General features: G+C 36.7%; 1 protein-coding gene across 1 annotated transcript in view; it reads left to right on the top strand.

The window, feature by feature from the left end:
- TANC2 (tetratricopeptide repeat, ankyrin repeat and coiled-coil containing 2) overlaps positions 1-14,381 on the top strand; it is a 478,795-nt gene that overhangs the window by 351,854 nt on the left and 112,560 nt on the right. Inside the window, exons 10-11 of the mRNA XM_011947922.1 lie at positions 7,444-7,725; positions 11,927-12,060. Of these exons, the coding sequence (XP_011803312.1) occupies positions 7,444-7,725; positions 11,927-12,060 (416 nt within the window). The remainder of the gene's footprint in view (positions 1-7,443; positions 7,726-11,926; positions 12,061-14,381) is intronic.

Consider the following 14,381-nt stretch of genomic DNA (forward strand, 5'->3'; position numbering starts at 1 on the left):
AAGCAGTAGGGAAACCAACTTTAAAAGCTTATCAGGGGAAGCCCCTCTAACATAGTAGCATTTACGCTGAAACAAGAAACTGGAAAGCCAGAAGAGCTGGGGCATAGACTGAGGGGGAAGTGATGTGAGATGCCTGCAGGGGTGGGTAGGCAGGGTCCAAATCATCTAGAGCCTTGAGCACTGTGGGAGGGAGTTTTGATTTTATTCTAAATGCAATAAAGAAACCCTGGAGGGTTTTATGTAGGGGAGTGATATGGTCCTTTTATCATCAGACAGGCCCAGTGCCAGCACTGGTCATTCCAGCCTCAGTCCAGGGTAGCAATAGGAGTAGTTGATGAGAAGGACCCTTTCTTTTCTAGAAAACTACCGTTACTTTATTAGTTCTTATTTTACGAGCTCCTTACTTGTCTCACCCTACTACCCTTTTGTATGTTAGCAAGTGCTTATATCAATTGATGTAAGTTTCTTTCCCCTAATGTAATCTAAAAATAATTATCGGCTTACTTGTCTAAGATATTCAGACCTTCATCCTACACATATTCCTCGTTTCAGTGGCCTACATAAAATAAAGGCCTTAAACAAAATAAAGAGGATTTCTGCTACATTTTTATATTCTGTAGAATTCAAACTCAGAGTTTCAGGGCTTGTATGAATATAGAACTGTCACATAATTACAGAAGAATATTGGTGTGGTTCTTTGATTTTCTATAGAGATTAATTCAGTGAACAATTTTGTTTAATGCGGTTGAAATTTAAATTTGAGCATACTCTAATGTATCCAGAGTCGTTTTTTGTTTTGTTTTGTTTTTAGTTTTTTGTGTTTTGCGTGTGTGGTTTTGTGTGTGTGTGGTTTTTTTTTTTTTTTTTTTTTTTAGACGGAGTCTTGCTCTGTCGCCCGGGCTGGAGTGCAGTGGCCGGATCTCAGCTCACTGCAACCTCTGCCTCCTGGGTTCATGCCATTCTCCTGCCTCAGCCTCCCAAGTAGCTGGGACTACAGGCACCCACCGCCATGCCCAGCTAATTTTTTGTATTTTTAGTAGAGACAGGGTTTCACCATGTTAGCCAGGTTGGTCTCAATCTCCTGACTTTGTGATCCACCCACCTCGGCCTCCCAAAGCGCTGGGATTACAGGCGTGAGCCTCCTTGCCCAGCCTATATCCAGAGTTTTAATCCTTTCCTCCCAGATGTTGAGGAAATTACATCTCTAATTCATATTTAGTGGGGGAAGGCCTTTACATAACAGAAAGAAAGCAGGAAAGCTATTTCTATCCCATAGTAAATTTCTTCATATATTTTAATTTGGATACTCTTCAACTCCATAATCCCTCAGACTTGAAACTGTGGAAAAATCTTTGGCTTCTTCCCCTCCCTATCCCTCTACATCTAGTTTTTTGACAGGTACTACACATTTCTTCACTCTTTCCAATTTCATTGGTATCTCCCTGTTTCAGGCCTTCATCACATTTTCTGGGACTATTACAGTGAGTAGTCTTCTCCAGTCTGTCTTCCCTCTCCAGTGAGTCTACCCTAGTATTAGGTCCACTTCAATGGGTCATCACTGCCTATCACTCAAAGGAAATATAAACCAAGTACTCAGCCTGACATTCAGACTGTCCTGGCAAAAATAACTAATTTTATATATTGATATATTTTTTGATTTTTAAAATTATTCTATAATAGCTACAGTAAAAATTTTTAACTACATATACTTTGTTTTCATTTTCTAAAAATGTATACACAATAAAAGTGGGAGAGAGATAGCCAGGATATATATGCTTGCTTGTTTCAATTGATGTAGTTTAATTAGTTGTTGGATTTGGCAGTAGTTATATTCACCCATGCATGACAGAGTAATTTGCAATTGTGATAAAATATTTGCTTATTTTGTCTTTGGGTAAAATAACCAGTTCATTTTGCAGCTTTTTAAAAATATAGCTAATATTCCTATTGAAAAAAAAAATTTTAATTATAATTAAAGATACAACTAATCATATACCTTCACTATTTTTGTTTTGGAGTATTGTTACCTTCCATCTGTATATACTGTAAATTGTATTCATAATATATTCCATTTTTTATTCTACTGTTTTACTAAATTTTATTTCATAAATACTTCCACATTTCCATGATTCTGCAAAATATTGCTTTCTATTTTAATGTCTATGTAATTTTCTGTAGGTGTACCATAGTTTACTAAATCACCTTTACTAACACCATACATACTGCAAAAAACTGTGTGTGTATGTGTGTGTGTGTCTGTGTGTTTGCACTTTTCTTATGAATCATTTCCTTAGAATAAGTTTCCAGAACAGGATTTTAAGGTCAAATTGGCATTTACAAAATGTCAGTTCTCTAAAAGTTGGACACATTTACAGTGCTACCAGTAACTACAGAAATGAATATTTTTTCAAAAGATGGTTTTGAAATGATTATATACCAAAAAAAATCTTTTTTTTTCTAATGGTATATATAGTTTGCTTTAATTTGTATTTATTTGGTTATCTCAAAGATAAACATTTTTAAATGTTTGCTTTCTAAATTATGTGAATTATCTGGGTTTTTAAAATATGACATTAAAACTAAATCATTTTCAAATATGTAATGTATATCTGCTAAGATGAAATAATTATCTGTCTTTGGTTCAAGAAGATGTTTTATGGTTATTTCAAGAAATCTATTTAATGAAACTTAAATGGAGCATTTTCTGATTAACCGTCAGAACTGAGTGAATAAAATGGAAAATATTTCTTGTGGTAAATTTCAAACTAATTCTGGAAATTATTTTTGAAACTATTTTTCAAAATCTATTGAAAAAAATAAGAATAATGATGGGAGACTCAAAATTAACTAAACATAATAACAACTAAATCAGTGTGACACTTATGCAAAAGTAGCAGGCTTATAGATAAGTGGAACAAACTAGATAACTTAAAAACAAACCCAATATAAATAAGATCAAGTAAGCTTTACAAATTGGTGATAATTTGAATTATCACTGATAAAATTTGTTAACCATTTGGGGAAAAAAAATAAAGTCAGATCCCTACTCTATACCAGACTCAAAAAAGCACTAGAAAAAAAAAATGTTAATTTTCTGTACTCTTGGATTAAGAGGGAACTTTCAAAGAACAACACTAAAGGCAGAACCCATAAAGAAAAAGACTGACAAGTTTGATGACATAAACTTTTTCAACTTTTACAAATTAAAATAAAAGGAAGAGGCCAGGTTTGGTGGCTCACCCCTGTAATCCCAGCAGTTTGGGAGGCCGAGGTGGGCGGATCACTTCAGGAGTTCAAGACCAGCCAGGCCAACATGGTGAAACCCCATCTCTACTAAAAATACAAAAATTAGCCTGGTGTGGTTGCACACACCTGTAGTCCCAGCTACTCAGGAGGCTGAGGCAGGAGAATCGCTTGAACCTGGGAGGCAGAGGTTGCAGTGAGCCGAGATTGCGCCACTGCATTCCAACCAGGGCAACAAAGCAAGATTCTGTCTCTAAAAAAGAAAAAGATTATTTCTAAAATAAAAGGAAGAAAGAAAAATTTTAAAGGCAAAGAACTGAATAAATTATTTGCAAAAAATAAATATGAAAGGCAAAAGATTAATGTCTTCAGGGTTAAAAATGTTCTCACAAATTCAGTAAGGCAAACACAGGCATTCCAATAGAAATGTGAGTAAAAGCCATGAACAGGCAATTCACAAAAGAATGCAGATAGCCAATACACATGTTTTTAAAAAATCACCTTTCACACACACAAAAAAAATTACTTTTCATACTCAAAACATATATTAAACACAATGAGATGCCATTCTTAACTAGATTAACAAAGACTAAGAATAATAATACTACCCCATGATGATGAAACTGAGAGGGATGTGGTCATTTTCATGTAACCAGTATAATCTTTCTGGAGATCAATTTGGTAAGGTGTATCAAAAACACAATCCACTGACCCAGAAATTTTCACTTCTAGCATTTTGTTTCAAGAAAAATAAGGCAGGTGTGCCAAGGTGAATATATAATGATATGTATTGTACCACTGCTTGTAGTACTGCTTTTTGTAAGAGGAACTAGAGCATAGTAAATAAGATTCCGATTGGTAAAAGACCTTAGGCAAATAACTTAATGTCTTTTTGCCTCTGTTTTGTCTATAAAATCAAAGTAGTAATAACACATCAGATGGTTGTGCAAGTTAGCATGCTTAGAAATAGTTTCTGGCATATAGTAAAGGCTATTTCATTGTTAGCTGTGATTGTAACAGTGGAAAACCAAAATAGTCTAAACATACAACAGTAAGATATTGGTTAGATAATGTATGACTTAGTGATATAATAGAAGAGCCTACGCATATTGAAAATGATAATATAGATTTATGTGTTATGTAGAGAAATGTTCACACTATATTGCTAAGTGAAAAAAGTAAATGATGAAACAGTATATATAGTATAATCCCATTTTTGTTTTTAAAATAAATATATATGGTACAGGCAAAACTGAGAATACATACTAACAGCATTTCTCTCTAGCTAATGGAAACACAGTTATTATTTTATCTACTATTCCTAAGTTTTCTATAGTGAAAATATATTGAATAAGAATATAGTAAAAGCCAAATAGAGAAAACAGTTGGGCAGTTTCTCAAAAAGGTGAACCTGAGAGTTTCCATATGAACCAGACATTTCACTCCTAGATATATAGCCAAGAGGATTCAAAACATATGTTCACATAAAAGTTGTACATGAATGTTCATAGCAGCATTAATCAGCCAAAAAGTGGAAGCAACCCAAATGTTTATTAACTGATAAAATATGGTATATCCTTACAATGGAATATTATTCAGCAATAAAGTAATGAGTAATATTAAGCCAAGTAAAAGAAGTCAGAAGTAAAAGGCCACATACCCTATGATTCTATTTATATGAAATGTCCAAAATAGGCAAACCTTTACAGGCAAAGTAGATTACTGGTTGCCAGGGACTGGGAGGAATGAGGATTGGGAGTGACAGCTAATGGATATAGGATTTCTTTGGGGGTGATGAAAGTGTTTGGGGATAGATAGTAGTGATGGTTGCAGAACTTAGTGAATATACTAAAAACCACTGAATTGTATATTTTAAAAGAGTGAATTTTATGGTTTGTGAATTTTATCTCAGTAAGATAATGTTTAAGAAAAGTAAAATAGACTCTATTAGCTGTAAGACACTGATTTTAAAAGGATTTTTGGCAAACTAAAGTTAATTTTTCATCAAATTCTATAATTATAGGTATGGATTTTGAAAGAGGAGTTTTTTCGTTCTACCAAAAAGACATGCATGCATATGTTCATCAAAGCACTAGTCACAGTAACAAAGACATGGAGTCTCCCTTGGTGCCCATCAGTGGTGGATAGGATAAAGAAAATGTGGTGCATATACGCCGTGGAATACTGTGCAGCCATAAAAAAAGAATAGAGGCATGTCATTTGCAGCATCATGGATGCAGCTAAAGACCATTATCCGAAGTGAATTAACACAGAAACAAAAAAAAAAACAAATTATACATGTCCTCACTTGTAAGTGGGAGCTAAACAATGAGTACCCATGGCTCATTGACATAAAGATGGTAACAATAGACGCTGGGGACTGCTAGACGGGGGAAGAAGTGGAGGGAGCAAGGGTCAAAAAACTGTTAGGTACTATGCTTAGTACCTGAGGGACAGAAGAATTCATACCCCAAACCTCAGCATCACACACTATACCCAGATAACAAATCTGTATGTGTACCCCCTTGAATCTAAAATAAAAGTTGAAATTATTAATAAATACAAGAGTAAATTTTGTTGCAGAAATGTGAATCAGGGAATTATAACTGACCATGTAGCTTTATCTCCACAGCTTCCCCTAACCCCCCAACAACCCCACTTTAGTTAATGAAAACTTTGGGCATTTTGTTTCTGTTGTCAGAATTTGGCTTTATATTTTAAATTATTTGCACTACTTTTGGAATGTTTATCCTTTTTAAAATGCTCGGTTGTTCTAGTGGCTTTCAGGCAGTTTTAAATGAGAGTGCACACATGTATGTGTGTGTGTGTCTGTGTTTTCTCAAGTAAGCCACCATCTCTATATCCCACCTTGTGGTGTGTAAGTGGTTCAAGTATGTTCTAGAGTAACGTACGAAGTATAAATTATCTCATTTTCCCCTTTGTAATTTCTCTTTCTCCTCTTTCCATCCCTTTCCCACTCCTGGCCTTTCTTGTGCCCCAAAATATTTGAAAAATGGAGTTAGAGTGTAATACCTTATTTTTAATTAATTCTTTCCTTAAACATTTTTTGAGCACCTAGTATATATCAAGGCACTGTGCTAAGGTTAAAGAAACAAAAATGAAATACTTGGTTTTAGACAGATAAAGTGATACATCTTACAGCTGCTCTGGGAACAGTTTAGGAGGCCATTTAACCCAGATATGGACCATCAGACAGGACTTCCTTTTACCATCAATATAATTAATAGATATTCTTTTAAAGCATGTCACATCAATTTTGCATTTTTAGAAAACTGTTGACAGTATAGCTTATTATTGGTCTTTAGCACACCCCATAATTATATAAGCACAGAAAAAAATCTTGAGAAAAACAGTGTGGATCTATCCCCAAAATATATGGGTAAGCCAAAAATTATTTTTTATTTGGCATCAATATTAAGCAGTACAGGTGCAGAGACACTGAGTGAAGGTCTGCCTTCTGCCCGACTGCTTAGAATGTTTATGATCTTTTAAACCATCAGAGCTTTTAGTGGCTTTGCTTCCCCTAATATTAATACCTGCTAGATTTTAAAACATACTATCATGAACTTAAAGGAGTTATTATTCTCATTGGTGTTTTTAAAGAAACAAACAAACCTCTCTATACTGCTTTCTTCAGGACTGATTTTCAGCTGATATGTACTGGTACAGCCATATTGGTGTGAAATAATGAAATACATTCTTACTGGTTAGTAAAGAGCTGCTGTGGTAAGCTGTCTAGATGCCCCGCCACAGCCTGGCCTTTCCAACAGGAACTTCACTCCTGCACCTCTCCACAATCCGACAATTAAAAGGTTATCCCGTGGCATAGGAGGCCTTTGGGACCCTTCTTCACTAGGCTTGCGTCCGTACTGATTGCTGGTGCTTGGACCATCCCTTCCCTGTAATAATTTTGAATATCATCCCGACTTTCTGACTGATCAAATAAATCATTACTGTTTTATCAGTGTTTGTGTTCTGCAATCTAGAGTATCAATTAGCTCTAGCTCACCTGTGTTGCTTATCTGTATAGAATCAACATTCACAGTTGTATTATTTCTGAATACGCCTAGGATGCCATCATGTGATAACTCAAGTCTCCTAAACCACACTGCATTTTTTCTCTGTTTCTCTCAGTGTTGACAGTTTGACCTAAGTTTTGTTTTCTCTTGTTCCGTTCAGTTCGCTTTGCACCTTATAGGCCTCCAGATATCTCCTTGAAGCCTCTGCTCTTTGAAGTGCCCAGCATCACTACAGAGTCAGTGTTTGTTGGCCGAGATTGGGTTTTCCACGAAATAGATGCTCAACTTCAAAGTTCAAATGCCAGCGTGAACCAAGGAGTGGTGATTGTGGGAAACATTGGATTCGGCAAAACTGCCATCATCTCCAGACTGGTGGCCCTCAGCTGCCATGGTACAAGGATGAGACAGATCGCCTCAGACAGCCCACATGCCTCCCCCAAACGTACGTATTCCTTTTTAAAGAACTCCCTGCTTCATTGGCGCTGAAGTTTTTCTGACATATTTATATTAGGTCATATATCCTTTTATTTTCTCATCTGCAAAACCTGACTTCTACATGAGGACTGTTCATTCAGAGTTGAGAGAAAGATTGTAATACTCTATTTACATCTAACCCACATACCCAATAGACACCTAAGCGTGACTGAAGAAAAACCTTTCTAGTGGAATAAATTGATGACTCTTCCGTGCCAGCTGTATGGTTGGGCTGTCCTTTAGATAACAACTGCAGCAATTGCCCATAGAGCGATTTGCATTCATCCTGTCGGATTTTGCTCAGTCTGTGCCCAGTTCCTCTTGTTATTTGCCAGCACAGTCTGTTTGCATCCCTTGTTTCTTTGTGATTGGTGTTAGTGTTGCACTGCTTGGACTTGAGCTTCATTGTGTCCTTGAAGGGGTTCTCCTGCTTCCTTGTGAAAAGGTGCTGAGCTCTCGTATGTATTCAGGCTTCTTTCATCACAAGCAGGGGTCAGCCCAGTAATCACCACCAGGATCTTACTGATTTATTTTTAAAACACCCATATGGTACTTACTATGTGCCAAACACTCTTAAGTTTTTTACAAATATTAGTTTCATCGAATCCTGTTACCAGCTCAGTGAGGTTGTCTTGATTTCACAGGTATGTAATCTGAGGCCCAGAGAGGTTAAATAAGTTCTTCTAGGTTTTACAGCCAATAAATGGTAGAACTAAGCAGTCTGGTTTCAGAGGCCATTCTCCTATCCATTTTGGTCTGCTGCCTCTCCTTATTGGTGAAACTCACTTGAGTAAAGAAAATAAATAGAAATGTATCAGTGTTCTTCTTGTACATACTACATGTATAGAACCAGTTTACCTGGATTCTGTTAGAAGAGAACAAAAAAAGAAACTATTGCTCTGCTAGTCCAAATCAATAATCTAGCCCACCACAGACTTTCAGACAGCAACCACTAGAAATGGTTTGTGTGAGACGACAGTAGTTACAGGGTCTAGCACAGTGCTAGAAACTTAACAGGAACTCACTGAAGACCCTCCAAACTTATTGACTTCCTGTTGAAGCTAGTTAGCAGCCTTGTGTCATTAAGGAGGCAGGTGGCATCTGGTAAATTTATGGATGTCTAACATGTGGAAGAACTGGTGTCTTGGAAGAAAACTGAATCAAAATACCTCTTTACCAGGGTATGGTAAGAATCGATATGGAAGAATTCTTTTCTTCAGAGGAATCTAATGCTTAGTTTCTAAATGCAGCTCTTCTGAGATAGATTGCCGTAGTGCTGTGGGAGTCAGGAGCCCAGGGTTTGTGCCCCAACAGTCAAATTGGCTAGACTTTGTGCACTTGAGAATTTTACTTGAATTCTTTAGAGCTCAGTTTTCTTATTTGTAAAATGAAGAAGTGTGACTAATCTTTCAGAATTGTCTCTGCTAAAATTTTGATTCTGAGAACACATCTTCATGGTTAAAAGTAACTTTCCACACTATTCCAGCATTTTCCTTTGAGTGCTTAAGTATTTATCACTCCAAACTGCTGTTTATCTGAGTAGTCCAAGCGGCTTGCTATTTGAGTGTGTCAGAAAGGAAACCAGAAAGCTCAAAGTCTCTGTGACTCCTCTGTATATCAGAGTTGCAGATAACAGAGTGGTAGAATCATGCATGACAGAAAATAAATCCCAAGGACAAGAAGAGTTGCTTTCACAGAAAGCAGAGGTACCTGGGGATCTCTCTATGAGCCTCAGGGAGCAAGAGTTTATAGAAAACAGCCCATGTGTTCCCCAAAGCAGAGATTCTTTAAAGGTAGTTCACTAAGTTACTCTCTAACATCCATTGTCTTCAGGAGAATCTCCAGAAACACCAAGACACTCCCCATTCATGAGATAAACATCCATTGTTGAGACTGTAGATTTGGCCTGTAGATTTCAGAATTTGAAAGGAGTTAAGAGAGCTAAATATGCGGTTGTATATATCAGAAATACTCAGAACCAATGTTACCTTATACAAAATATTTTTTGTTACAATTTATTGATGGCCAAACTATATTCCGCCAATGCCATCCTAACCAATAGAAGGGTTAAGAATAAGTGACTGATACAATGCAAGCTATTTTTTGGCACAAATCTGTTGCCCATATGAACTGATGTTGAATATGTTGCTGGCAGCAGCAGAAGTTTTTTCTCTAATAAGAATAAGAATGATGTCTGTATATGGAGGGTTGGCTTAATTTTTGCAGAATTTAACTTATATTAAGCTTGGATGGGTCATTTGGAACCTGACTGGCTTTCATAATCACCTTGGGTGATTATACCAATTAATAGTTGTAGTGATTAAAAAAAAAAAATGGGAAATCACTGGAGTTCACAACTTCTTTCTCTTCATCATCTGTCACTCTTTCTTCTGCCCCTGACTTCTTTCTGTTTGATGTTCAAAGAATAGTAGAAATAAAAGCTGAGCACTACTGCTGTGGAAGATAGGAGCAGTTTAGCCTGCAGTATTGCCTTGCTTGGCTGTCCTTCCCCCGCAGAAACTCAGCCCCCCAGCCCACCCCCCTCCTTGTCATTTCCCTGGAAAGGTATAGAAAAGCTGTCAAGGCGGGCACTAGCCTGTCATCCTGCTTCCCACCTACTCTCCCAAACCTGACACCCCCATCAGTCTCCACCACCACCACCACCATTGTCCGTACCCCTAACACACACACACACAAAGAACAAAAATATTTTGTGAAAACAGACCTGTTGTATAATTCAAGATTATTACGTTAACTACAGGGATTCTCAGCATAGTAGTTGGGGAAGCTCTAATACAAGACTGTATGTTTCTATCACTAAAAGTCTCAATGTAGTTATCATTTGGATTTGACATTTGCCAACAGGTGCCAAGCCCCCAAACAGCTGTTAAGTAAATAAATCCTACCGTTCCTACTCTGCTCATTTCAGAAGTCTCTTTTGCCATTGTGCTATGCACACTGACTACTGCCTACCTATTAACTTTTACTTCTACTACTGTCTAAATACCAAACAGAAAGTAAGGCATTTAGACAAAAAGAAGGGCATTTTCCAAAAGGAAATAGCTAGAAAGAGGACATTTGGACAGTAATTACCCACAGAATCAAATACCAAGTAAAGGGGAATAGAGTAGGGGGAGGAAGTGAACAGCAGAAATAATACAGTGACATACAATCACTGAACTTCACCTCAATCCAAAATGTTACACATTTCTTGAGGCTTTTTTCACTGCCATCCTCCATGCCCATCCCCCTGCAGTTATCCAGAACTGTATCCAGTGACCAAGAAATTTACTGCACCAGTTAAATGAAAGAAGTCTAAATTCACTCCTACTGGTAGGGAGTTAAATGAGGACTACTTTTTCCTATTCTTCGTTCTTTTCGATCATTATCGGCCATCAAATAACAACTTCTAATATTTACTTTGATATCCATTTTTAAAGTATGATCTTATTCATAGTGTAGTCTAGTTTCTACTAGTAATAAATTTTCTAAATAACAAGAACAAATTGAATTTTTTAAAAAATCTTGAAAGTTTTATTGAGCTGTAGCTCACATACCATGTAATTCACCATTTAAAGCGTTCAACTCAGTATTTTTAGTATAATTCACAGGGTTGTACAGCAATCACCATAATCTAACTTTAGGCCATTTTCATCCCCTTAAAAGAAACTCATGCCTGTTAGCAGTCAATCCCCATTCTCCTCTTAACCCTCTATTTCCAGCGCTAGGTAACCACTAATTTACTTTCTGTCTGTACAGATTTTTCTATTCTGGGCATTTCATATAAGTAGAATCATACAATATATGGTCCTTTTTTTTTTTGCTGACCTCTTTGATTTAGCATAACATTTTCAAGGGTTATCCCCGTTCTAGCATGTGTTGGTATCTCATTTCTTTTTATTGTTGAGTAATAGTCTATTGAATGGATATTTTGTGTTTCATCTATTCATCAGTTGGTGGGCATTTAGGTTGTTTCCACTTTTAGCTATTATGAATCATTCTTCTATGAACATTTGTGTACAAGTTTTTGGGTGGACATGTGTTGTTATTTCTCTTAGGTAATATACTTAGGAGCAAAATTGTTGGATAATAGAGCAAATAGAATTTAGCCATTTTTCTTTAAAGTTTTTATGATTATCTGATGCAAACATTAAATCTTTTTAATCCAGATGTGGATGCCAACAGAGAGCTGCCACTCACACAGCCACCTTCAGCCCACTCATCTATCACCAGTGGAAGCTGCCCAGGAACTCCAGAAATGCGCAGGCGGCAGGAGGAGGCTATGCGAAGACTAGCCTCACAGGTACAATATGATTCCCATGTTGGAGATATGGTAGTTCAATTTTAATATCAAGGAAGCAAAGATAGGGAGACCTTTGGCAAAGGGAACAAAAATACACAAAGCTATACTATGAGAACGTGGAGGAAAGTTTCTCTTTCTTTGCTATTCCTAGAAAAATACTTTATTATGATGGGATCAGAACCTTAGAGTTGGAAAGACCCTTAGAAAGAAAGTCTTCTAGTGAATAAATAAAGAAGTTGAGACCCAAAGAAGAGGGTTAGTTGGTTTGTTTGTTTTGAGATGGAGTTTCGCTCAGTTTCCCAGGCTAGAGTGCAGTGGTGCAATCTCGGCTCACTGCAGCCTCCACTTCCCAAGTTCAAGTGATTCTCGCTCCTCAGCTTCGTGAGTAGGTATAGCTGGGACTACAGGTGCATGCCACCACACCAGACTAATTTTTGTATTTTTAGTAGAGACGGGGTTTTGCCATGTTGGCCAGGCTTCCCTCAAACCCCTTATCTCAGGTGATCCACCTGCCTCAGCCTCTAGAGTGCTGGGATTACAGGCGTGAGCCACTGCACCCAACCAGAACTGATATGTTTTACCCAACATCAGGGTATAGGTAATCAGCAGTTTTAAATTTTCATTCCTAGCTTAAAACTCTTCTTGCTGTACTACACTGTCCATAATATTTTTTATACATTTGGGTTTGAAATTTCTATTTTTTTCAAAATAACATAAACACATAGAAAATCAAATAATGCTCAAAACTAGCAGTTGTCTTCCTCTACTCCACCCATCTTCTCCCCACAGGCAGTCACTTTTACCTCTGAAGGAAGTTTCTCTGATTTTCCCCTCCATATTTCTAAATACTATTCATATACTGCCAAAATTGTTATTAGTTTACAAATTATCTATTGCTTCTTATTATGGATGATGGGAATTATAGCTCTTTCACCTTCCTTCTTCCTACCACCATCCCAATACAATTATTGCATGATTTTTGGCTGAATCCATATTATATATAGTATTTTCAGTATTAGTACAATGCAAATATGTCACTCCGGAGCCAAGGATAACATTTCCTTCTTGAACGATTTTGTTTTTCCTAGGAGTTTATGAAATGCCTCATTTTAAAATTTGCTTATTTTTCTTCAAACCTTTGGCTAAGTCATTTCATAACCCTTAATGTAGTTTTGTAAAATGTCTGTCAGTACAGTTTTCCACACTTACGAGTTACATTTTTTATAACTGGAGGCCTCCGACCTAGAGCCCTCCATTAAGCTCAGTCTGGACCTAGGATGCTCTGAAAGCTTACCACCTTGTTCTCCTGGGAGTTCCTATCTCTTCTCTTTTGTGTTTCATCTTACGTCATATTCTTTCTTGATTTTATTCTTCATTTTGGTAGAGCATATCCTCCAGTAGCTTCCTAACAAAACATGCATAGGACATAAATTTTTTGAGACTTACTATTTCTAAAAGCATCATTATTCAATGCTTATACTTGCTTATTTGTTTGACACAGTATATCATTGTAGGGTAAAAATTATTTTTTCTCAATTTTGAAGGTATTGCTCCATTGTCTTGAGCTTCCAATATTACTATTAAATACTCTGATACTATACTTATTCATAATCCTTTATATATACCTTGAGAACCTTCTTTTTATCACCATTGTTCTTGAGTCTTTTTCATTTATTCTGTTGGTACCTAGCAAGCCCTGGAGATATTCTTTAATTCTGAGTAATGCTTTTGTATTATTTATGATAATCTCTTCACTACCATTTCCTCTATTTTCTCCTTCTACAACTTGTATTAATAAAAAATTAGATTTCTGGCTGGGCGCAGTAGCTCATCCCTATAATCCCAGCACTTTGGGAAGCCACGGTGGGTGGATCATCTGAGGTCGGGAGTTTGAGACCAGCCTGACCAACATGGCAAAGCTCCGTCTCCAAAAAAAATACAAAAATTAGCCAGGCATGGTAGCACATGCCTGTAGTCCTGGCTATTCAGGAAGCTGAGGCAGGAGAATTGCTTGAACCCAGGAGGCAGAGGTTGCAGCTGGCCGAGATTGTGCTGCTGCACTTCAGCCTGGGCAACAGAGCGAGACTCTGTCTCAAAAAAAAAATAAAATAAAGTAATTAGATTTCCTATACTGATATGATACTCTTGTTTACTTAACTTTTCTGTTTTCTATACTTTTGTTTGTTGGTTTTTTAATCCACCTTTGAGAGATTTCTTCAACATTACTTTCCAATCCTTTTAAAAATTTTTTATTTTTGCTCTCATAGTTTTAATTTGTAGTAGTTCTTTCTTTTTCTCCAGTTGTCTCCTTTTTATAGCAC

This window comes from Colobus angolensis, unplaced genomic scaffold (assembly GCF_000951035.1).
Source record: "Colobus angolensis palliatus isolate OR3802 unplaced genomic scaffold, Cang.pa_1.0 Scaffold271, whole genome shotgun sequence".
Classification (NCBI taxonomy): Eukaryota; Metazoa; Chordata; class Mammalia; order Primates; family Cercopithecidae; genus Colobus; species Colobus angolensis.